This window comes from Equus przewalskii, chromosome 19 (assembly GCF_037783145.1).
Source record: "Equus przewalskii isolate Varuska chromosome 19, EquPr2, whole genome shotgun sequence".
NCBI lineage: Eukaryota > Metazoa > Chordata > Mammalia > Perissodactyla > Equidae > Equus > Equus przewalskii.
In genome coordinates, this window is record NC_091849.1 from 51,646,657 (window position 1) to 51,671,128 (window position 24,472).

General features: G+C 43.2%; 1 protein-coding gene across 9 annotated transcripts in view; it reads left to right on the forward strand.

Moving 5' to 3' along the window:
* The window catches only part of LRRC1 (leucine rich repeat containing 1), a 126,790-nt gene that overhangs the window by 96,229 nt on the left and 6,089 nt on the right, over positions 1 to 24,472 (forward strand). For all 9 annotated transcript variants that reach the window (XM_070586237.1, XM_070586240.1, XM_070586243.1 and 6 more), the window contains 4 exons: positions 5,528 to 5,672; positions 7,878 to 7,996; positions 9,450 to 9,533; positions 19,002 to 19,117. In XM_070586237.1, the coding sequence (XP_070442338.1) occupies positions 5,528 to 5,672; positions 7,878 to 7,996; positions 9,450 to 9,533; positions 19,002 to 19,117 (464 nt within the window). The remainder of the gene's footprint in view (positions 1 to 5,527; positions 5,673 to 7,877; positions 7,997 to 9,449; positions 9,534 to 19,001; positions 19,118 to 24,472) is intronic.

The following is a 24,472-nucleotide window of genomic DNA, read 5'->3' on the forward strand; positions in this document are numbered from 1 at the left end:
TTTTCATTTGTCTCCAGGTATTCATTGATTTCTCCTTTGATTTCGCCCCTGACCCAATCATTGTTCACTAGCATTTTCTTTAATCTCCACATATTTATGGCTTTTCTAGTTTTCTTCCTGTAGTTGATTTCTAGTTTCATACTGTTGTGGTCAGAAGAGATGCTTGGTATTATTTCAGTCTTCTTAAATTTATTGAGACCTGTCTTGTGGCCTAATAATGTGATCTATCCTGGAGAATGTTCTACATGATTCAAAAAGAATGTGTATTCTGTGGTTTTTCGATGGAATGTTCTGTATATGTCTACTGAGTCCATCTGATCTAATGTGTCATTTAAGGCCAGTGTCTACTTATTGATCATCTGTTTGGATGATCTATCCATTGGTGTAAGTGGAGTGTTAAAGTCCCCTACTATTACTGTGTTACTATCTATTTCTCCTTTTATGTCTGTTAATAGTTGCTTTATATATTTAGGTGGTCCTATGTTGGGTGCATAGATATTTACTAGTGTTATATCCTCTTGTTGGCTTGTTCCCTCTATCATTGTGTAGTGCCTTTCTTTGTGTCTTGTTACAGTTTTTGTTTTAAAGTCTATTTTGTCTGAGATAAGTATTGCTACCCCAGCTTTCTTTTCAATGCCATTTTCATGGAGTATCTTTTTCCATCCCTTTACTTTCATTTTGTGAGTGTCTTTAAGTCTGAAATGTGTCTCTTGTATGCACATATATGTGGGTCTTGTTTTTTTATCCAATCAGCCACCCCATGTTTTTTCATTAGAGCATTTAGTCCATTGACATTTATAGTAGCTATTGATAAGAATGTACTTATTGCCATTATGTTACTTTTTTCCTAGGTGTTTTAGTAGTTCTTCTGTGTTCCTTTCTTCTCTTGCTCTCTTCCTTTGTGGTTTGCTAGCTTTCTTTAGTATTATGTTTGGGTTCCTTTCTCTTAATCATTTGTGTATTTATTACAGGTTTCGGGTTTCTGGTTACCATGAGGTTCATATATAATAAGCTGTGTAAATAGCAATCTATATTAAGTTGATGGTCTCTTAAGTTTTACCTCTTGCTAGAAGCTCTTCTCTTTTACTCCTCTACTCCCACATTTGATGTTTTTGATATTATATTTAACATGTTTTTGTGCATGTGTATCTGTTAACCTCCTATCATGGAAATCTATAATTTTGGTACTTTTGTCTTTTGATCTTCATATTAGCTTCATAGGTGGTTGATCTGCTACTTTTACTGTATATTTCCCTTTACCAGTGACTTTATTCATTTTTTTTTTTTATAATTTTCTTATTCCTGTTTGTGGTCTTTTCTTTTCCACTTAAATAAGTCTGTTTGCCATTTTTTGCAAGGCTGGTTTACTGGTGATAAACTCCTTTAGTTTTTGTTTGTCTGGAAAACTATCTCTCTTTCCATTCTGAATGATAACTTTGCCAGGTAGAGTATTCTTGGCTGTAGATTTTTTCCTTTCAGTACTTTAAATATATCATGCCACTTCCTTCTAGCCTGTATGGTTTCTGCTGAGAAGTCTGCTGATAGCCTTATGGGGTTTCCTTTGTATGTAACTTATTGCCTTTCTCTTGTAGCTTTTAGGATTTTGTTTTTATCTTTAATTCTTTTTTTTTTTTAAAGATTTTATTTTTTTCCTTTTTCTCCCCAAAGCCTCATGGTACATTGTTGTGTATTCTTCGTTGTGGGTCCTTCTAGTTGTGGCATGTACCTCAGCGTGGTTCGATGAGCAGTGCCATGTCCACGCCCAGGATTCGAACCAATGAAACACTGGACCACCTGCAGCGGAGTGCGCAAACTCAACTACTCAGCCACGGGGCCAGCCCCCTTTTATCTTTAATTCTTGATATTTAATTATAATATGTCTTGGCATTGTCCTCTTTGGGTTCATCTTGTTTGGTGCTCTCTGTGCTTCCTGTACCTGGATGTCTGTTTACTTAGGTTATGAGAGTTTTCAGGTATTATTTCTTCACATAGATTCTCTGCTGTTTTGTCTCTCTCTTAGGTGTATAGATTCTCTGCCCCCTTGTCTCTTCTCCTCATGAGACACCTATAATACACATCTTAGTGCACTTGATGTGGTCCCAGAGGTCCCTTAGACTATCCTAATTCTTTTTTCTTTTTATCTGTTCAGCTTGGGTGATTTTCTCTAGTCTTTCGTCCAGCTTGCCACTCCGTTTTTCTGTATCATCTACTCTGCTATTGATTTCCTTTAGTGAATTTTTCATTTCCATTATTCTTCATTTCTGACTGGTTCTTTTTTATATTTTCCAATTCTTTGTTGAAGTTCTCTCTGAGTTCATCCATTCTTCTCCCAAGATCAGTGAGCATCCTTATAAGTTTATACTGTTTATCAAGTGGATTGTTTATCTTTGTTTTGTTTGGTTATTTTTCTCAAGATTTGTCCTGTTCCCTTGTTTGTGACATATTTCTTTGTTCCCTCATTTTGTATCTTTCTCTGTGCTTACAGCTATGTATTAGGTAGATCAGCTGTGTCTCCTGATCTTGGCGAGGTGGTCATATGTAAGAGATGCCTTATGAGGCCCAGCAGTGTGCTTTCCTCTCATCACCAGTCCCCAGTCTTCCAAGAGTGTCCCCTGTGTGGGCTACATGTGTCCTTCTGTTATGGCTGGGTTGCTCTTGCTGCGGGTGCCTGGGGAGGCTAGGCTGTCTCCCTGGCTAGCTAGTTGTAGCACTCAGCTATGTGCAGCTGCTACAGTCCCTTCAGTCACTTTATCTGGTTTGGGGAGTCCCAGCACAGTTGACTACAAGGTCTAATAGCACATTCCTGTTGCAGTTTTTCTGTTAATTGAGTAGGTCCCCAGCATGACTGGTTGCTAGGCTCGGGGGCTCACAATTGCTTAGGCCTCCAGCCTGCAAGGCTGTTGTCAGCTTTCTCAGGAGTGCAGCTGGGTGGGGTTGGCCCCGGGTGTGGCAGCACGCAATTGTTTCAGACTTTGGAAGGTAGGGCAGATCGCCTATGTGGCTGTTTAAGAAGCACAGGTCAGCTGCAGCTGACAAGCCCCCCCCCCACCCACAGGGCCACACACCCCGTCAATATAGTCCTGCCCTGTGCACCTGATTGGACCCACTGAAGTGGACCCACTCACCCCACTGCAGAGGGCCCCCACATCCCACCTATGCAGGCCCACAAATTGCCCAAAGGCTTGCTGGTTGGTGGGGCCAGTCCCTAGCTCTGGCTGCCTGCTCTGGCTTCATTGGATTAAATCAGTGCTCTAGTGGGCAGGGAAGACTCTAGGCTAACAGGCCAGGGAAGAACTCCAATGGCATCTTCCAGCATCTGTGTCAGCATGCCTGTACTAGGTCACAATAATGGCTGCTTCCAAAGTCTCAGTCCCTGGGGAGGTGGTACCAGGGGCCTTTTACCTCCCTGAGATGTGCCTAGAGCCCATCAGGTGAGTCTCTTTTCACCAAATGGTTATGCACCTTTCTTGTGATTTTTGTTTTGCTTTCTGAAACAGTGAATTTGTGCATGTGCCCTTTAAGAACAGGCTTTTCTTTCTCTTACACTCAATAGCTGTCCTGGGGGTATTTCCCATTATATTTAATAGCCAGCAAAGCTAGATATTGTGGCACTTGTCTCAGTTGTGTTGAGTTCAACAGCTGCTTATTGTGGTAATGCTCCCCTGCTCAGCTCCCCCACTCCTCCAGGGAAGGATTCATACCTTAAGATTGCTCCCGGCCGTGAAGTGCCACGGCTAGCATGTAGTATTTTCCTCTTCAGAAAGGTATTTCTGCCTCTTCCACCTCAGTCAGTACTGTTCCTTGTTGTAGGAGTCCTTTTTATCCAGTTTCCAGTTCTTTCTTGGGGGTAATTATTCCAAGGGTAGCTGTAAATTGGTTGTGTCCGTTTGAGGAGGTGAGTTCAGAGTCCTCCTACACTGCCATCTTCCAAGCAAATAGTAAGTACAGTTTCAGTTGTTGTGGTTATAGCCTGGTGTTGTCATGACATCGCTTACAACTAGTGGAACCAAGGAATAGTTTCAGTCCATTTCTGAGGTCTTGGCTGCATTTGGGAAAAGGAGAGGACAGGTCAGCAGCTGATGTGGGTGAGAGTTTGATTAATACTTAGATTTCTCCAGGAAGTTATGAGAAATCCTGATTGAGAGAATTCTGGTTACTTTAGGAGTCAAAATATGGGGGGGAAATGCCAGGAAGTTATCAGGAATTTAATAAGATATCAGCTGTTAGACATGATGGGATAAGAGTATATATACAGATGTGCATATGTGAGTATGTGAAAAATGCCACATCCTAAACACAAAGAAATTAAAACTCCAGTGATCATGTTATAAACAGTTATTTAAACATCTCATTTGCCCCCCTAGATAAGCTTCTATTAAACCAGGACTAAACACATCAAACAGTCTCAAGTAATAATCAGAATTATTTTCCTATCTTCATTCATGAAAGAAAGAAAAGGATACAAAGACATCTTAGAAGAAATTAATCAAAAAGTAGAACAACTTCAGGGGTCTGGCCCGAAATTAGTAGAAATGTAGTCTGGTTCCCCAAAGACAGGAAATACAGGAGTGGCATCATAGGATGCATATTAGGTAGGAGGTAGGCTGGAAAGAAAAGATGAGACCAAATTAAATACAGATTGAGGAATGTGTACTTATGTAGGCATCAGGGAGCCACTAGACATGTTTTGAGTAGAAAGGTGGTCTGATTCCATGACTAGAGTGAGCTGTGTTTCCAGGAGGGAAATATGAAAACAGAGTTTGTAGAACAGACTTGGGTACGGAGAGTCAAGACCAGAGCCACCCGTCCAGGTGAGAAGGTAATGAGAGTAGGAATTTAATATAGTGGTGGTGAGAATGGAAAAGTGGAGGCGATTATAGGAGAGAAAATATGCATTTTGGGAATGGAAGATAACTCTTGAATAGAATGTTAGACTCATTGAGGTACTTTCCCCAACCTGGATAGGCTGTTTTCTTAAAAGCAGTATGCTTCTCTCTTCTGTTGATGTTAGAGGTGTCAGTGGGTCTGTCTGCTCCAGTTTTGCTGGGGAGCCGTTGCATCAATATTTGTTGTGACAAGAACCACCTGCCGTGGGAGATAGAAAGTAGATGATTGCTCAACAGAGAAAATCACAGGTCACCCTGAAGTGTGAGCTGCTTGCTAAGTGATTGCTTCCAAACTAGGAGAACTGGATTCTAGATTCTTTTGTTCCCCTAATTGTGTTTCTTTAAAGTCATTTGTTCTCTCTTGGTGCCAGTCTCTTCATCTATCAGTGAGAACGATTCCATGCCTGCCTGGAGTTGGAGGACTTGGCGTCCCTCCCAGCTCCATGTCTGTGATTCATGCAGCTTCCCGTTTTTATTGGAAGGGGGTCTGGAAATTTACTCCAGCCTTCGCATTTAAATAGACGCTAAAGAAACATCCTTAGGACTACTTTGGGATTTGATTGCGAAAAATCACTGTAACAAAGTCCTCTGTGCTATGACAGGTTTAAGCATGAGTTTCTTTTTCTGTGTCATTGATGTAGGAGATAGGAAATCTGAAGAACCTGCTGTGCTTAGATGTCTCTGAAAACAGGTTGGAAAGACTTCCTGAAGAAATCAGTGGCCTGACTTCATTAACGGATTTAGTCATTTCCCAGAACTTATTAGAAACAATTCCGGATGGCATTGGTAAGTATTGACAGTAAGTCACTACTAACGGTGCTGGCTGTTGGGGCACACTCTCGTCTTTTGGTCACCACTCTCAGGTGCTGAGGATGTGGCTCTTTCAGTCATCTCATTGTTTGTTTTAGAAGAAGGAGTGCAAAGAATATTTAATACAATTTAAGCTTCTCTATATGCAAGTATTTCTGTCGTTCTGGTTTGGTAGCAATTATAGGTATTATTACTTATGAGTGTTGACTCATATCTCTTTCATCTGCATCTTATCTCAGTGATTTCAGTAGAGATTGGCCCCAATAATAGAATGTGTTTCAGGCCTATGAGCAATCACTAAGAAATGTCTCATTGAGCATCCCAAATAGTTTATGAGAAAGTAACTTTGACCTTATTGCGTGACTAGGGAAGGGCTGTTAAAGGGAGAATGGTGTGCTTGGGTTGAACCTTTTCTAGCACATTGAGAATAATCTTTTCCTTTAACCATTCTATGCTATTTCCTTTAACAAAAAAATTTAGTCCAGACGTTTCCTTTACCATCAGGGAATTCAGTCCAGTGTGAGAAAATAAACACAAACTGAGAAGATGTAAACAGACGTGGACTGGCAGCTCCATGTCTGCAAAGCCGCTTAGAAATTGTAAGAAACTATATTTAACTATATAGTTGTCCTAGGGTAGTTGTCTTTGACGTTCATTTAACTTGTATTCAAAACTTCAAAGGAAGCTGTTGAAAGATTTTCAGTAGTCGGCGAAGCTGTATGACAGAGGACCCCTTCCTTCCTGGTGTTTGGTCGAGATAAAAGTGGTAACTGATCATAGAACGCAGCAGGAAGACGGACTCTGCCTTTTGGTTCAGGTTGCCTGGAAAATTGATGAGGATTTTGACTCTAGGTAGCACTGTTCGCTGACAATCGTATATGGCGGCTGAAAGCAGCTGTAGGAACTGGGGGTGTTTTGTTGCCTGGACTAGGAAGAACGAGGAGGCCTGAGACGGCTGACTTGAAGCATTGGAAGGCTATCATGCAGGAGGAAGACGAGATTTATTACATCTTCTAGTTCGTTTGGGTGAAATGAAAGGATTGTGAATCTCAACTTGATTTAAGAAAGAGCTTTAAAAAAAAATATCTGTTGCCAAGTAGTTTGGGCTGCTTAGAAAAGAAATGAGTGCCCTGTCACTAGAAGTATTCAAGGAGAGGCTGCAAGATGACTTGCCAGTGGTATTGTTCAGGAGACCCCTCTGTTGGGGTGAGGTGTGTCGGGTGTAGATTCAGCATGCCCAGCCCAGTGGGGAATGCTCATGTGGCTCCTGACCGTGAGGACAGGTGGAAACCCTCTGGGGACCGTGGTAATAATGGATTATTGATTGTGCTAAGTAAAGAGCTTAAGAACCGGTTCGTTCTGCCTTGCCCTGTGACTGCACAGGAGGCAAGTTAATCCTTTCAACATTTCCCTTTCTCCAGCTTTAGGTCTCTTAAGTCGGAGGCCATTTTCTGATTTTACTGGGGAAAGTGTCATCATGCCAGCCACTGTCAGTGTATAACAAAGGCCATCTGCTCTGTGGACTCTGTCCCCTGAGTTGCAGTTGAAAACGAGGATTTGAATGGTGTAGGATTTTCTTCACTCACCAGGGACTCTGAGGAGCCTGCAGTAAACCGTTCTTCATTTCCATGGCCTGAGGGCATCACCGGTCTGTCCTGTCCAGTCCACTCTTCTTGCCCTGCGTGAATTAGACTCAGTCCTTAATACGGCTTTCAAAGATGACAGTCTTATTCTGCATATGTAGATAGACTTCACGATAGGGATCTTCACTGAGTCACTTTCATTCGTAGGTGATGTAATAAGCTAAACTTACTGTTTTGTTTTTAGTAAGGATGGTTCTTGGAGTAAAACAAAAGTCTCTCCTCTGTACACGAGACATCTCCTGTCCTTAGAGATCCATCAAGAGCCAGGTGTTGGTTTTCCTTTGAATTTTCTGGCTTTGATATGATATTTTTGGGTAGTGACTTTTTAAGTGATCTGCTTCTAATTTCTGACTGTTTTTGATGTTCTGAACACATTATTTTAACTCTCAATCTTTAGTGATCTAAATGAGAATGATATAATTTCATAATGCGGAAAGCTAGTTGAGGGAGAAGAATGAGTAACTGTTAACAACAAAAAGAAGAGCAGATAGGAAAGGAAAACAATTCCAGCTAATGAGGTTAAATACCGCTTTTGCAGGAAAGCTGAAGAAGCTGTCGATCTTGAAGGTGGATCAGAACAGACTCGCCCAGCTGCCTGAAGCCGTTGGGGACTGTGAGAGCCTCACAGAGTTAGTTCTCACCGAGAACCGGCTCCTGGTGGGTGTGGTTTGCGCCTTCAGATGGGTGTTGACAGTGTGGTTTCTGGATCAGCAAGGCTTATTTGGGTAGATTCTACTTGTTTGTAATTTGGGTGGACTAAATGGAAATTTCCTTATGTTATGTCTCATAAAGGGACTGGAGAAGCAAGTGCATGATGTAAAGGTGATCAGTTTTTATCCTGTTTAAGCTCCCCTGTCAGGGTGTGTCTCCCACTTGTGGTACTTCCAATGCAGGGGCTGAACTGTCACTTCTCTGAGGTCCCCGTGAGAGGTAGGGATAAGCCACGGCCAGAGGAGGTGCCACTATCTCTGCTGTGGCGTCCAAGGACCACCGGAGGAAACACTGTTCTCTTTGGTTTCTTCGAGCACGTGGGGAGAGCGAGAGAGAGGGGGAAGAAACGGTGGCCGGCCAGGGAAAGCCTTGGTGGGATTGGGGAGGAATGCTCTCTTTTGGGGACTGGGCTTCCGCATCCTACCAAGGGCCAGGCCTTGGCCTGCCTCACCTGCCAGGGGTACGTTAGCAGGTGACAGCCAGTCTCAGCTGCCTGCTCCCCTCCTGCTGCTTCCTCAGTCTTTCCTTTATCACTTCGTTGTCTTTTTCTCCTAGTTGTCTTGTAGCCGCTATTTCTTTTCAGTTTACCTTCCCACCTTTCTCTTTTCTTTTCTCTGTCTTCATTTTGTCACTTTATTTTTTATCCTACTTTCCTTCTCCTTTTTCTTCTTTCTTTCCTTTTCTTCTTTCTTTATAAAAAGAGGAAGTAATGCTCTCTAAGTGAAAAGAGCAGATAAAGACCCCAAGAGTGGGTCAAGGGCACAGAGTCCTAGGGAGCCCGGCAGCATCTGTGCTCAGGCAGCTCCAGCAGCCGCCTCTGGGAGGTGTCGTGGAAGCGACCAAATCCGCCTGTCCTGTTCTGTGGTTTGACGCTTGCAAGTCGTAATCATAACAATTTTAAAAATAACCATCACCCTCGGATTCCGTGAGGGTGTTGAAGACCCCCTGGTGACTGTGGCCTGGCTCCTGTAGGCCCCTGCTCCCCACAGCCAGCCCTCTCTCTTCCCTTGGCCTCACGGTCCCCTGCCCAGGGTTCTGACTCCCGCCCCAGCGCTGGCTTCCCCGTCATCTGACCACTCCCTCAGTGTGGCTCTTGAGGGTGCAGATTCTCCCTTCTTGAGTTGAAGAGCCTTCATTACCTCTTTACCAGGTGTTTCTTTGTCCCTAGGTTTGTGCCTTTGACTTCACTTCATTGAAACTTACTCTCATTTCAACAAAAATGCAAAATATTTAATTCCACATCTCCCAAGTGAGTTTTAAAAAATCGGATATTCTTGAAGAACTATTACGTCTCTTGCAGGATGAGATTATATTCTTTAAATCCTTGAAACGATCTGTTTTACTGTGAGCCGTGTTAAAAACATATGTTAAATTAATAATAAAAATGTTATTTTAACAGACCTTACCTAAGAGCATCGGAAAACTTAAGAAGCTGAGCAACTTGAATGCAGACAGAAATAAATTAGTGTCTTTACCAAAAGAGGTACGTGCTTTAAAAAAATCTATATAATAATAATTATAAAGAAATAATTAAAAAACAGGATCAAAAGTGTGAAATACTTTAAAAGGCTTATGTGGTGCTTTTTAAAGATCTGAACTCTTACGTGTGAGTATAGGGATGGTTGGAGGAATTATACCAAAGAATGATCATCAGTAATGTTAATGACAGTAGGTGGCTCAGAAGGGTGTGAGCAGTGCTGGGAAAGGTGAATCGATAGGGTTTTAGGTGGGAAAAAGAGAGAGATTGGCGCTTTGGGCTTGACATACAATGAACGGTGATATCATTGACAGAAATGGGTAATTTGGGAGTTTGGCAGAGGACGTGGACGACTTTGGGTTTGATGGAGTTTACTGTGAAATTAAACTGTCCCGTAAGCCATCAGAATTGTAAAAATGGGTCTTGATGCAACCCTGCTCCTGGGTGGAGACTGACTCCGGGCAGCGTTCTGTCTGTAACAGAGTGAGTGAAGTCTTCATAAAGCCTTTCACGTAGAGGAAGGTGATAGGGAAGCGATAGCCAGATTCTTAGGATTTTTTTTTTTGCCACTGCTCCAAGCAGGAGAAAAGAGACAGTCACCATCCATTGTGGAGAGTAGCTGTGCGCCTTAGAGGCATTTAAGTTCTGGGAAGAGAAGTGAAAATGCCGAGGCTGACGAGGAAGCCCATCGCAGATCAGACAAGGAGGCTTCTAGTGCTTTGTCTAAAGAGAAGCCTTGCTTTCTGTTTGGAGCTAGAAGAACTTGATTGGAGCGGGGTAGTTCTGAGCAGCCCCTCGGCCGCCTTCCCCACCAAACGAGCTGTTAGTGGGGCCGCCTCCTGTCTACGGGGCCTTAACTACAAGAGGTGTGGTGTTGTATGATATGGTCACTGGCCAGGGGTGGTTTCCTCTGTATTTCCCTGTTTTGATCCTTTCCACCATCTGTCTTGGAATAATTTCAGAGCTGCCATCCAAGCAGCCAGAACCTGAGGGCCTCTTATCTCCCAGGGCTCTTCTCAGGGTGTCTGAACTTGGCCTGGTTTCTTCTCTCCTTCCGTCATCTTGGTGCTGTGCCCTCGGTATCCCAGTCTTCTCCCTGGGGAAGACGGCCGGCATTCCTGAATGGCAGCATGAGCATATTTATTATAAACCTGACAATATTCTGACAAATCTTTGATCTGGACGCTGGCATCTAAAGAAAACTGTTTCCAGCAGAAACACTGAACTATACGTCTCAGCTAAATTGGGCCGTGACTGAGAGACTCTGCTAATCAGAACATTTTGGCTCCAGTCTCTAAGTGATAAGCCAAAACACAGAGCTGACCTTATTCTGAACATTAATTTTCCTCTTGTTGAATAGCACCTGTAGATGGATAATAGATTGGACACAGAGGAGTGGAAAAGATTTACAGCTTTCTCTCTCAATGCTGTGTCCTGTACGAGGTACTTTCATGTATGTTAACTCATCGAGTCCTCACAGCAGCTTTTGGGGTCATGAGGATTTCCTCATTGTACAGATGAGGAAACTGAGGCCAGCGAGCAGATTTCCTTACCAGGGCTCACACGGCTCGGAGTCGTTAGAACTAGGCTCCAAAGGGGTGTCTGTCTCCTGACAGCCAGCCTGCTGCTCTCTCACTAGCCAGTACAAGCTTGACCGCTCGGCTAAAACAGATTCAGCTCGACCTTTTCATCTCTGTGACCAGGAGGTAAGGTAAAGAAAGGTCAAATTATCTTTAGTTTGGATGTTTTAGAAAATTAATACATTTGGGGAACATTTTCAAGGTAAATGCCCAAGAGAGGCCTTTTAAATGTAACGTTAATCCCTGGTAAATTTCACAACCCTCCCCAACTTCGTTCTCCCTCTCTTTTGATTCTGTCAAAGGAACACATTCTCCACCAGAGCTTTCGAATCCCATTTTTGTAAAACTATCACCATCGTTTTAGCACCAGTTGTCCTTTCACTTGAAGAGAATGAAACTTGTGCTCAGTGTTTCTGTTTAGAGGGTTATGTAGTGCATGCTGTGTGTGCCCATAAATTTATTAGAACAGCTTTTCACGATGCAAAAAAGGAAAGCATTGTGAAAATATTTCTAGCTTCCAGGCATTTTAGTTAGCTATCAGGTTTTTATCCTTTTCTGAGAAATTATGATTGGCTTTCTGGCATCTAGAATTTAAAAGGAATAAAGTCGGTGCCTTTTCCTTCAGCTGCCTGACAAAGCAGGGAATGTGTGGGTTTCAGGAATCGGATCTTTTCTAGCACACACACCCTCACTCCCACTCACACACACTCAGCTCCCAGAGTGGGAAACGCACTGAGCTCGTGCCTGCAGGTCTGCTGAGGGTCGCAGCTTGGTGACCCAGCAGAAACGGCTGAGTGCTTGCCTCTGACCATCGGGCCGAGCAGCCAAACCACCAAGGGCCTCCTGACCCCGACTTGTGTCATGTCCATCTGGGCAGCACCGTTGTGCTGTGAGTGTGGTAGGCCCTGTTGAATGTGCGAGTGTGTGTGTGTGTTTGTGTGTGGAGGGGGATGCCCAGTGACTGTGTATGTGCGCACGCTCTGCCTCCAAGCTTGATACCATTTGATCAAATCCTGCACTTCCCCTGATTGAATTCTTTTCTTTCAAAACTTTATTACTTTCTCTTGATCAATTAAATTGCATGCATGACATATCTAAACTGAAATGCTGACCAATTCGATTTATATGCCCAAAATTCATAGTTGTATTAATTGCCATTGGTCCGGTGTGCTGTGTAGTTTTTCCTATTTTTTGTCCTTTTTTTTTTAATTTGATATTGTAGATTGTCAGTTTTATAGCACAGCTCCTTGCTCTATAGCATTTATTTGCAATTTTTTTTTTTTCCAAATGGTTGAGGGGAAAATGTTTGTACTGTGTGGGTCACGATAATAGATTCTGTTTGTGTTTCGTGGTGTTATTTGTAGTAAACATTTGCAAATCAACGAATGTCTCTTGTTTTCTTAATTGTTAGCTGCTTGGAAATTTAGAAAAGTCAGGTAAACTTGTTATCTTGTAAGTATCGTTCAGACCACAGTGGCATCTCTAACTTCCATCTTGCTTCTTAAATGCATGAAGATTCACGTTGGCTGGCTACGTGTGTACTTCATTGTAAAATACTGGACATTTTCCTCTTAACTCAGTTGTTTTAAGATGACTGCATGGCCTGGAGGCTTATTTTGTTATGTGTTTGTCAGATGTTCAGATCCTGCACTCCCTGCAGAATGCTTTTCTGTGAATTGCATTTTAAGTTGTCAGGAATTCTGAAAGACGTAACTTGGCAGTTCGTCTGTCACTAAATTCTAGCGAATTGGAGTGAATTCTGAGTTTGTTCGCATGATTCTCTCTCTAATGGAAAGGGTAGATGTGCTGTATTTGCTACGTGTGGCATGCTTCTGATTTTTCAAGCCACTTGTGTCTTTTATTTCTCATCCTGTTGCTTAAGTGTGTGTGCTTCTGGGAAAAGGAGGCTTCCTAAAAGACTCATATATTTGGTGGAGGGAAGAATTAAGCAGAAGAGACTATTGTGGTACGATCTGTGGAGGAGGCAGTCCATAGACGTGTGATCCTGGGTGTGATGAAAGAGAGCCAGTAGCTTCATACCAGTCCCCTGCCAAATCTTAGATTTAAACAACTTCCATCAGAAAGAGTTTCTGGCTGGAAGAAATTGAGCGTATATCCAAGTTTGGAGTCCAGACTTTTGTCTCCACTGAGTCACAGTGAAGATGACCCTAACTCCTCCCACTGCGTCCCACCTGTCCAGTCAGATGGCACGGTGGGTTTGCAGACCTTTCCTCAAAACTTTTATCCGGCAATATGTGAACGTTCCTTGCCCACGAATGTTAATTGCGACATTCAGAAATGCCTATGGTGAGAGAGTATTCCTTTTGTGGGTAGCTTTCTGCCTTCTTCTTATAACATTTAAAAATTTAGTGTCGGTTCCCATCATATTCTAAATTGAATTATTGATAAATGCGATAATATAAAACCTAAAAATATTAGAATAAAATATAGTTGGCCATTGGATTTCAAGATGGAGGAGGCACTCCTAAACTAGAAAGAGGATAGAAGTTATTAAAGACACAGTTAATGGGTTTGTCTACATGAAAATTAGATTTCTGATCTTCAAGAAGGGCAAGACAGCTGCGGGCAGGGGCCATTCACAGCATCGACGACGGAGGAGGGCTCTCCTTACTCTCCTAGAGCCTCTTTCAGTTCACTCAGGAAAAGAGGCGCCCGCTGTAGAGAGCCGAATAAAAAGAAAAGCTGAGAACCCCCCACGAGAACCGATAACTGATTCAGAGGAGAAAAAATGGAAATAGCTATTAATGTGAAAAAATTTTATCCCTATCATTATTCACAAAAATGTCAATTAAAGCACTTTCACCTATCAAATTTTCAAGATTTAAACAAAATTAATGTACCAAACGTTGGTGAGAGTACAGGAAAGTGCGTATTATCATGGAAGTATAAGTTATTTGGCTTCTCTGGAAGGGCGTATGGTAATATTATTAAAAGCTTTAAAACTGTGCATACCCTTTGATTCTGCAGTTCCACTTCTAGGAATTTATCCTAAGAAAACAATTATGGATATACACTGAGAATGATGCCTGAGAATATTTTTCTCAGTACATATGGGAACAGCTCACATGTTCCAGGCGCCATGCCAAGCATGTACAGGGGCCGCTAACATGTGCCAGGCACTGCGCCGAGTGTTTCCTGCTTATTCTTGTCTAATTGTCACAACAGTTCTGTGAAGTATAGGTAAATCATTATCAACATTTAACAGATTGTGAAACTAAGACTCAGAGTGGTTAAGTAACTTGCCCAAGATCACACAGCAAAGAAATGGTAGAACCTATTAGCAGTGTCTAATATCGGCAATTTGTTAAGTAATCTGTGACACATCTGTAGAATGAAATAATTATATGGTCACTGAGAATCCTTTGAGAAACATAGTGACATGGGAAAACATTTTTGATCATGAATAAACAAAAGTGGTAAAGATTATAGTGTTGGTCCTAATTTTGTTAAAGTGTATATGTATAATCACAAATGCCTGGCAATAATACTGAAAGAATATACCTCGAAATGTTAATACTGATGTCCCTTTGTGGTAGGATTTGGTTTCAGTTATTTTTTCATTGTGCTTGTGTGTGTGTGTGGTTTTTATTTTTCAATCAACGTAAGTTACTTTTTTAGTTAGAAAAGAATGCCATAGGTATTAGTGGATATTTTGATGTCAGTGGCCCAACAATTCAGAGTCCCAAAGCCACATGATTTCCAAAATATTTATCAACTAGGGAGCATTTGAGTAATTTGCTGCAGATGTTGATGGGAAAGGCAAAAATAGTCTTTGGTTTCTGAAATTACACATCAAATTATTTCTGTTCAAGTTATATTTTGACCAGATTTTGCTTGGATGTTTTCCTTTTTGCCAATGAAATGTGGGTTCAGTTTTGTTACAAATAATCTAGAAAGGCAGATACTGAAGGAAGCTGAAAGTTCCTTTACACTTAGAGCAGACATTCTCAAATTGGAAGGTAGGCCTTCTCTTTGAATCGTTGAGTCTGTCTGATTATCTCCTCTGGGCTGATGTCACCTGCAGGCTGTTAATACTTGGGAAAGTTGACCTGACTAACAGTTTGTCCAGTGACCTCCAGGTCCCGTCTCCTTGAGCTGGGTTAGACCAGGGCTGACGAGTTAAGGACAGTATCGTCTGGAATTAAGAGAGACAGAACAGCCAAACAAGGCTTCTCAGCCACTTTCTGTAATTCTCAGAGAATCCGAGTCCAGCCCCTTGTGTTCTGGGAAGGTGCTATTATGTGGTTTAAGGGAGTTTAAAAATATCAGCTTCCTACGTAACCAGTAATAAGTTATTTAAACAGTGACCCTTCTTCCCAGAATTTCTGAGCGATATAGACATTTTATCCTGATGACCACTAGGGAACCTGTAAACTCTGCCTCCCAAACCCAAAAGAGAGCAAAAATACCTGCGATGGATAATGCAATACTGAACTCAGCGCACTTCTTCACGATTATTAACTGGAAATGTCACTGTGGTCCCTTGTCAGGAAGACAGTGTTTTCAAAGCAGTTCAGGTGCGTTGAAGGAAGAGCTCGCTGGCGTCAGCACAGTTCCAGCAACATCACAGGCCGTCGAGTGTTGACTGAGCTCATCGTTTCCATCTGGGATTTTCACTTCTTAGGAAAACAATAGCTACCACATTTATTTGGCAGCAGCAATAGGCCAGGTTCTATGATGGGCACTAAATTATGTATGTGGTTTCGTTTAATTTAATCCTTATTGTTACTTTTGGTTGAAGTAACATAGCCGAACCCGCAAAACATATGACGGAGTGTAGCCCAGGTCTGTGTGTTTTCCAGGCGTCGAGTCCCTCCCTTGCACCGCATCCTCCTCTGCCGTCTGTGAAGCGCTCCATGTTTGGAGTGACAGTTTCGACTGCGTCATCATCTTTTCTAAAAGCCAAAGGTCCCAGCCGTCCCTTCCTGGCTGGTCTGTTTGTGTGACCGTTTGCCTGGGACAACGCGTGCTGTGACGGGTGGTGAAGGCATCTGCAGCACACTCTGCGACGACAGCTCCCTTGTGGGCGTTGTTGTCCCACAGCCACGGCCGGTGGAGATCAGGAGGGCGTCTGCCTGCTTTGACAACCCGGCGCGGAGCGCCTGGGCGGCTCTTGAATACAATTGCTTTCCACCCCTTGGCGTCTCAAATGGGTGTGAGATTAGAGTGGGAAAGGAAAAAAAAAATAAACCAGACTGTAAGCACAGTCGACAGCTCACAGGCTCCATGGGGGTTCACGTTATTCCCCCCAAATACTTAAGGGATGTTAACTTGTCCAGAACTTTTATTGCTCTGACAACTTTTGAAGCTCTCTTTGAGCTGCTTGAATTAGTTAATTAATTAATTTTGAATAGATAGTGTATGCACATGATACAGATTGAAAATGCTCACATAATATAGTAGTAGGGCCCCAAAACAGATATTCTACAGGTGGCTGGGGCAGTGGACAGCTTCCTGGCATAGTGCCCAAAATCGCGATGCAGCCTCGGCTCTATGCACCCACCCTCCAGGAGCCTGCTGTCCTATCCTGAGGGTCACGTGGGTGAATAACCGGTATCATCTGCTTTGCCTCCCTGGAGTGCAGATAAATCTTGTCTCTGCAGAGCCACGCCTCGATGTCAGGGTTGAGGCTCCAGCCTCAGCCACCGCTGACCTGAAGGGCTGCCTCGTGGCTCACAGGCCTGTCACTGAGCCCAGACCCCCATGCAGGTTCCCCTCCGCATGGGGTGGGTCGGGCGTGGGTCCCCTCCATGGGGACCTTAGGTATTCCTTCTCTTGAGTAGATCTTTGCTGGGATCATCTGAGTTTATCAGAGAATCTAATGAGGTCAGTCCTCAACACTCTGGGTTTCAATTCCTCTCCTTCCATGCTATTCCTGAGCACCTGAGTAAAACTGATGATTCCATTCCTCAAGGGAAGGAAGAATGCCAAGCCCCACAGAAGATCCTGTCACACATCTCTTTTAGGACCTGATTTTGGGGCCCTATGTTTACACAACACGAGAGGCCATTCTAGTGATTCTCACTAGAAAAGAGGAGAGTTTTGTGGTCTCCACTGATACACATAGCAGCAGATAATAACTTTACGTAGCAGGCTTTCACTAGTAAGTAAGTAAATAAATAGAAGTGTGTAGACACACCTAAATGAGCAGTGTTGGTAGGTAGTAGGCTTCACTGTGGGTAGACAGGATGGGTCCTGTGCTTACCAAGCACCCTAATTATGTGTAAGCATGCGAATTAAACAGGAGCTCAGGCAAACGATCTGTCAGAGTTTGTATAGACCATCATTATGAAAGAAACTCAGAGAGCAGTGTATCACCATGGACCAGCGGGTTCTGGCGAGACTTCATGGGGTGGAGGATGTTTAGCTAATTTTGGATGATTGGTGAGATTTAGAAAGACAGAAGAGCATTTCTGTAAGAAACAGTGGGACTGAAAATACAAGATGTATTTTAGAGGACAGAGAATAAACCAGATTTGCTGGAATAGGAAACATGAATACTGAGAAGTAAGGGGACACTACATATCCGGGTGTTTTCCGGGTGACTAGAGACGAATGTTAGTCGGTATTTTCTTATATGTTTTTCTTTTACATGCATTATGGTTAAATACTGTGGTTAAATATATTATTTCCAAATCTTTATATTAAGCCCTAAGGGAAGACATAATAAGATTGAGCATGAAGGTAATTATGTAGCAATTTCATAAATATAGATTCTGCTTTTAAAGATAGATACATATATTAAACAGATGTATAAATAGCAGAGGGCAGAAGACACGTTCAGATATTCCTGAAGAGTCAGGCCTCTCGCCCCTGCTCGCCGGGGTGGCTCCGGGTGTCTCTCCATGTGTCAGAGAGCCGTCAGTGGGTTCCTTCAGGAGCCTTTCCTGGCAGTCGCTCGTAGTCAGGGTAGGAGGGCAAGAAGAATGTGGGACTGTGCGGAGTCCTGCAGTGTTGTGTCTGCGATCAAGTTATTTTTCCACCCCCTCGGTTCAGCTTTCCTGACTGCAGGGACGACAGCCAATTTGTTCAAGAGAATCGTTGAATTCTTTTGTGTTTATATTCTTTTTTGACGACCAGACTCATACCTTTGAATTGCTTACTTAAAAGAAATAAAAAAAAAAAAGAAAGAAATGGTAATCGAATTTGGTGTGGATGCAGCTACTGACACAGGCTTTTACCAGCAGGGCACAGCTGAGGAGACTAGCATATGTGTTTACCAAATTCACTTTTTGCTACAGTGTTGTCAATTTTGTATTTGTCAAAGGAAAATGAATTTACCAGATTAAGTTGTAATGAAAAAGCTATTAAAAGATGTACGATGGAAATTTGGGCACTGCATCCTCTGTTGGATGGTGCTCTTTTTTCTTTTAGATGAATTGAAACACTGAAAACACTGAAGTTAATATAATATGCAGGTCTTCACAGGTGTGTGCACGCATGCGCATGCTCACAAGAGAGATCAATCGATCTTTGGCCTAACTTCGGAAACCTAGAATTCTTAACCTTCCATATAACCAAGTAATATGTGTCTGGCCCTGTGTAGCTTGGTGAACATATTCAAAAGATGCAGTTGCATTAGATAGCAGTGGACAATGGCTTTCTTTTCAGAAAGAAGTTTTTGAACTGTATTGTTTATTTTCTTGGTGTAATTTAGAACATGAATATTTTGCAGAGATTTTTATGATCTTACTGGGCCACTCTGTTTTGTGTGATCTAAATAAATCTTAGTTGGTCATCAATGAGACTTGAAATCATGTGGTATAATTTTATATGGCATCCTTTTCGTGCCATTTGATAAACAAGATGCTCCAGTCCCGCCTCCATCTCCCAAAAAACCTGGGAAAAAGATGTGGTTTCTTTCCTGTTGCAGATTGGCGGGTGCTGTGGCCTCACCGTGTTCTGTGTGCGCGACAACAGACTAACCCGGATACCTGCAGAGGTGTCACAGGCCACAGAGCTTCACGTCCTGGATGTGGCAGGGAACAGGTAAGCATGGTCTGCTCGCTTTGCTGGAGAGAGAGGCGTGTGTTCATCCCCTCGCTTTCGCCATGCGTCTCTGCTGTCTTGCATTTGCTGCCTCTTGTAGCATAAACACTGATGAGTCCAATGACCTGGCCCCAGCAAGTTCCTAGTCCAGGAGCTGGAGTGATTGAGCCCGTGGAGGGGGAAGGCCAGAGCAGCCCTGGCGGGGGGTATGCGTGTGTGGAAGTGCTTCCCCAAATGGCAGCAGAGTGATGTCGGACGTGAGGGAAGGAGCACAGCCTGAGACCAGAGACTTGGGGTTCCCCTGAGCTTGTCACTACCTTTCCCGCATCATCATGGGCCGTAGCATTTCCCCAGTGAAGAATGAGCCTGAGGGAGTCCAAACTAGCTTTTTTAAATTTAAACATTGGCACCTGAGCTAACATCTGTTGCCACTCTTCTTTTTCTCCTCCTGCTCCCCCCTCCCTCCCTCCTCTCCCCCACCTCTTCCCCCCCCCCCACCAAGCCCCCAGTACGTAATTGTGTTTTCTAGTTTTGGGTCCTTCGAGTTGTGGTATGTGGGACGCCACCTCAGCACGGCTTGACAAGCGGTGCCATGTCCGCGCCCAGGAATCAATCTGGTGAAACCCTGGGCCACGAAAGCAGAGCCCGCATGCGATCTTAACCACTCGGCCACGGGGCCAGCCCCCGAACTAGCTTTTAACCAGGGATCTTGATATGCTCTGCTGGTGACTCAACCCCTGAAATTGTAAAACCAAACTGTGTTCAGGGACACTTTTCTGGTGAGAGGATCGACAACTAGTGTTGGAATTGCCGAGTGATTCATAATCCGAAATGAATCAAAGAGCCACCAACCTGGCATCTCCAAGGTCACAGCAGCGCCATTTTTCCAGTCCTGGGGTCAGAGGTCGTATTAGACTGCCTCCCAGTTTCTAGATAGGCCTTCCCTTCACCTTTACGCAATATGGATTCATTTCAGCCATTCCGAGCTAATGTCACCACCTCTGATGTCATCTGCACTTTCTTCTGCCTGAGCCCACACAAGCTCTTCTTTCTCCCTGGGGACCCTCTATCTCCCGACTTTTGTTCTTCCTCACTCGCTTTTACTGTCTCCAGGACGCCCCTTCTCTCTGAGTCTGCGTTTTTGAATTAGCCCTAACCCAGCACCCACAGCACCACAGGATAACCGCCTATTCAGTGTGTGTCACCTCCTAAACCTGAAGTCACCGAAAGTCAGACGTTATGGTTTATGTGTCATTGTGTAATTTCTCCCTTCCCAGTGCCTGACATATAATTGATACCTCATAAATATTTGTCGGCCGAATGAAAATGTTAAAAATGTTAGTTTTGCCGAATGAATAGCAGGCCACTGTGAAATGCCTTGTATTGCAGGTTGCATTGCCAAAGGAATTTAAAAAATGCTTCAAGTGTTATATAGTTAGAGAGGAGAGAAAGTGCTCGACCAGGGGAGGGTGAGCGGTGACTGTGAATGACACATTCTACTGCCAGCAGTCTGCAGAGCATCTGGGGACTGTGACCCAGTGCCGAGTAGCTGGTCACCTAGGTCAGGCACAAGCCACCATTTTTCATTCTTGCTAATGGATTACGGACAGCAGTGCTAAATGAACAGCAGCGCTCGGCTGGAATCTGGTGATGAGTTATGGCCTCAGGGAATGCTCACCTTTTTAATGCTTTCAGGACATCTTGATAGATTCTTAAGACCACTAACTGCTTCCTGGGACTCAGGATTAATGGGAGTTGGATGCGGAATTTCTGCTGGACTAAGCCTAGCAAGATCCGGCTTGAGCAGGGTGGTTCTTGCCTGACCTCTGACCTCCAGCGCCAGAAACTCAGGGACTCCAACCCCCTGGTTCTTGCCACACTGGCGAGCATGAATTTGCATCCCGAAGTCTGGAGCAGAAAGATGGCTCTGACGTCGAAAAACTTTTTTTCACATGAATGAAAGCCCCATTCTCCAGTTCTCGGAAGAAGAGAGAGTTAAATGTTTATTATGTTTGGGCTGGGGTGGAGAAAATCCAATTAAAAAGTCGAGTTCCATAGCTCTCATCTGAGTAAGTTAAGTGTGGCATTTAGTTCATGTATATGTAGATTCATAACTAGATTTTAAGCTTACTAAAATATTTAATTACTGCTTGTTTAAAGTATCAGTGTAGAAACTAATAAAAGAGAGGCTACCATGTCAGCTTTTTAGCTTGTAGAAATGCCACACCAAGGGAAGTCATACTAAATACAACAGAAGTTCCTGCCTCTTCTCTCAAGCGTATAGCAATAGCAAATGGCACAGGGAGGCTACAGGTTAGGTTCCAAAAGCTTTCCTTGCCACGTTTGGTAGGATGCATTATAGCCAGGATAACTATAGAATGCCAGGTGGAAACTAAGTATCGAACCTTCTGGTACAGTGACAGAGTTAGTGTCTTGTATGATCAGCCACCCATGATCACAGAAGACACGTTTACTTAACTCGTGGACTCTCCTGTCGGAATAGTCACCAAGGACACAAAATCGGGTATTTGAGGATCTTCCCTGAAGTATCAGTAGTACCAGATACTAGAAACAATGGCTGTCGATGTGGAAATAGTTTATACCTTTGAATTTTATGACCCAAAGAATTAAATGAAAAAGATGTTGAAAGCTATCACCTCACACCTGTTAGAATGGCTATCATCAAAAAGACAAGAGATAAGAAGTGTTGGCTAGGTGTGGAGCAAAGGGGACCTTTGTGCACTGTTGGTGGGAATGTAAACTGGTGCAGCCACTATGGAAGACAGTGTGGAGCTTCCTCAAACAATTAAAATAGAACTACCACGTGATTTGGCAGTCCCACCTCTGGGTATTTATCCAAAGGAATGGAAATCAGGATCTCAAAGAGCTGACTGCACTCCCATGTTCACTGCAGCGTTATTCACAACAGCCAAGATAAGGAAGCAACCTAAGCATGCATCAACAAATGAGTGGATAAAGATGTGGGTGTGTGTGTGTGTAAAATGGAATATTATTCAGCCATGAGGAAAAAGGAAATCTTGCCATTTGTGACACCATGATGGACCTTGAGGGCATTATGCATGAAATAATTGAGGCAGAGAAAGACAACTGCTATATGATCTCACTTATATGTGGAATCAAAAAAGGAGAACTCATAGAAACGGAGACGAGTATGGCGGTTGCCGGGGGTTAGGGGCTGGAGGAAATGAGGAGATGTTGGTCAAAGGGTATAGATTTCCAGTTATAAGGTGAGTAAGTTCTGGGAATCTAATGTACAGCGTGGTGACTGTAGTTAACAATACTGTATGATGTCCTTAAAAGTTGCTAAAAGAGTAGATCTTAAATGTTCACACACAAAACATGGTAATGTGAGGTGATGGAGGTGTTAACTAAGCTGACTGTGGTAATCATCTCACAGCATCTAAGTGTATCAAATCATCATGTTGTACACCTTAAACTTAGCCTATGTTCTGTGTCAATTATATCTCAATAAACCTGGGAAAAATAAAAAATATTAAAGGACAAAACACGACACAGCAGCGTAGCCATGCTGTGCAATACCAAGCAGTTAAAGAATGAGATATTTCTCTGCCTCGTGACACAGACGGAGGCCCATGATGCCACGTGAGAGGAGCAAGTGTTGAACATACGTCGTACTCTTCTTATTTTTGTTTTTAAAAAAGCTTGTCTATGCGGTACACAAAATATTTGAGGTAGTTCTAGAGGAGGGCTAGAGATTTGAGGTTACAGGCGGCTTTCACTTCAGGTATTTTGGTATTGTGTAAATTTGTTCACTGATTATGTTCTCTATTTGTATATATCTTTAAACATTTTTGAAAACTTTTCTTAAACCTGAAAATTCTGGTTAGGAGGTAAAGAACAGGGGGAACATTCGGTTGTAGGAAGTATTCAGCCATAGGAGACGTGGGCATCACATTAATCGGTAGGCTGTGCACAGTTGTTAAATGAGCCTGCCGGCGCCGTGCCTGTGATCGTTCAGAGGTGGGGAGGCCACTGCAGGTCGGGCTGGCTGTGGATATAACTGGAAACGAGAGGCTCACAGTTTGCTTACTCAGTTGCCTTAGTCCTTGTGCCATTGATGTAAACAGTAACCACAGGCTTTTTATTTCTGGGGGATGTGGTCCTAAATAGATCACGAAGATGGGTACAAATGGGGCTGTGGTTTCTTGTGTTGATTCTGTAGTGTACAGAAGCTACCAGAATAAACCAAAAGTGTATTATTAACTCCCCTGGAAAGCAGGAATATAGATATTTTTATCTGTTTTCCGACTTGTATCTGGGATGGTTCACCCAAGAGAGGCAGAAGAGTGTGTGTTTTTCCCCAGGCTCTGGTGAGGTCAGGCCAGCCTGCAGAATCTCTGTGCCAAGCGGACAGGGAACAGGGCCTTGTTTCCTCTTCGACATGGTTGGGAACACCTTTGTCCACGAGGCGCTCGTGGACCAGCTCACTGTGGGGTGTGCTAGGTCGGCAGCAGCCACATTCAAGCTGGCACTTTAATTCTTTGCAGGAAAATTCGTGTTTTAGACAACTCATTCATCTCGTGTGGCTTGGGTGAAAATGATTATGAGATCTGTTATTGTAGAGTCTGGTAATTTATTTGAGCTTTTCCCATATGATTTGTCATCCTTAGAAGCTGGTATTTATTGTCGATGCTCTGGTTAGCCTGTTATTTATCCCTTCGCCTTGGCATTTAGCTGGGAAACCAGTTATTAGCCTGAGAAAGCACGCTGACCATGTTGGAGTATCTGTGTTTTGTGCCAGCTTTCAAATCTTGATTTTTTTTTTCTTTATGCTCTCATGATTGAGAAAAGTAGAGATGCTGACTGTAGATTTCTTGCCCAAGACCTTGAAACTTTACACATTCTGGAGGATGTTAGCTTAACTCCTTTTTAAAAAGAAATAAGAACAACTTTCAAAAGAAATTATCCTTTTCTTCAATAAAATGAAAAAGAGTTTGTACTTTAAGCTTTCACAGTATATTAGAATATTCTTTGAAAAGTCCTTGTCACGGCGCCTGGCAAATACATCTCATGTCTTGAACTCCCTTGCATTTGGGTATATGTGTGACAGCCTTTGGGAAGAGGGAGAGATTTCAATTGCTGTCCCGCTCAACCAATACCTCAGAATAGGGAGACGTGGCGTCGTGAATCTGCTGTTCCCTCGCATCCCCTTGGGCATCCTTCTCATGGTATGAGCGCGTCCACTGGGTGCATTCTGAGATTTAAAAATATGTATTTCTCACCCAATTTGGTTTTCATGAGTGAAATACTGTAGTGTGCGATGCAGAGCATCTTTTCAGGGGGTATTAATGTATGCCGTTCTCCTGGAAGCGT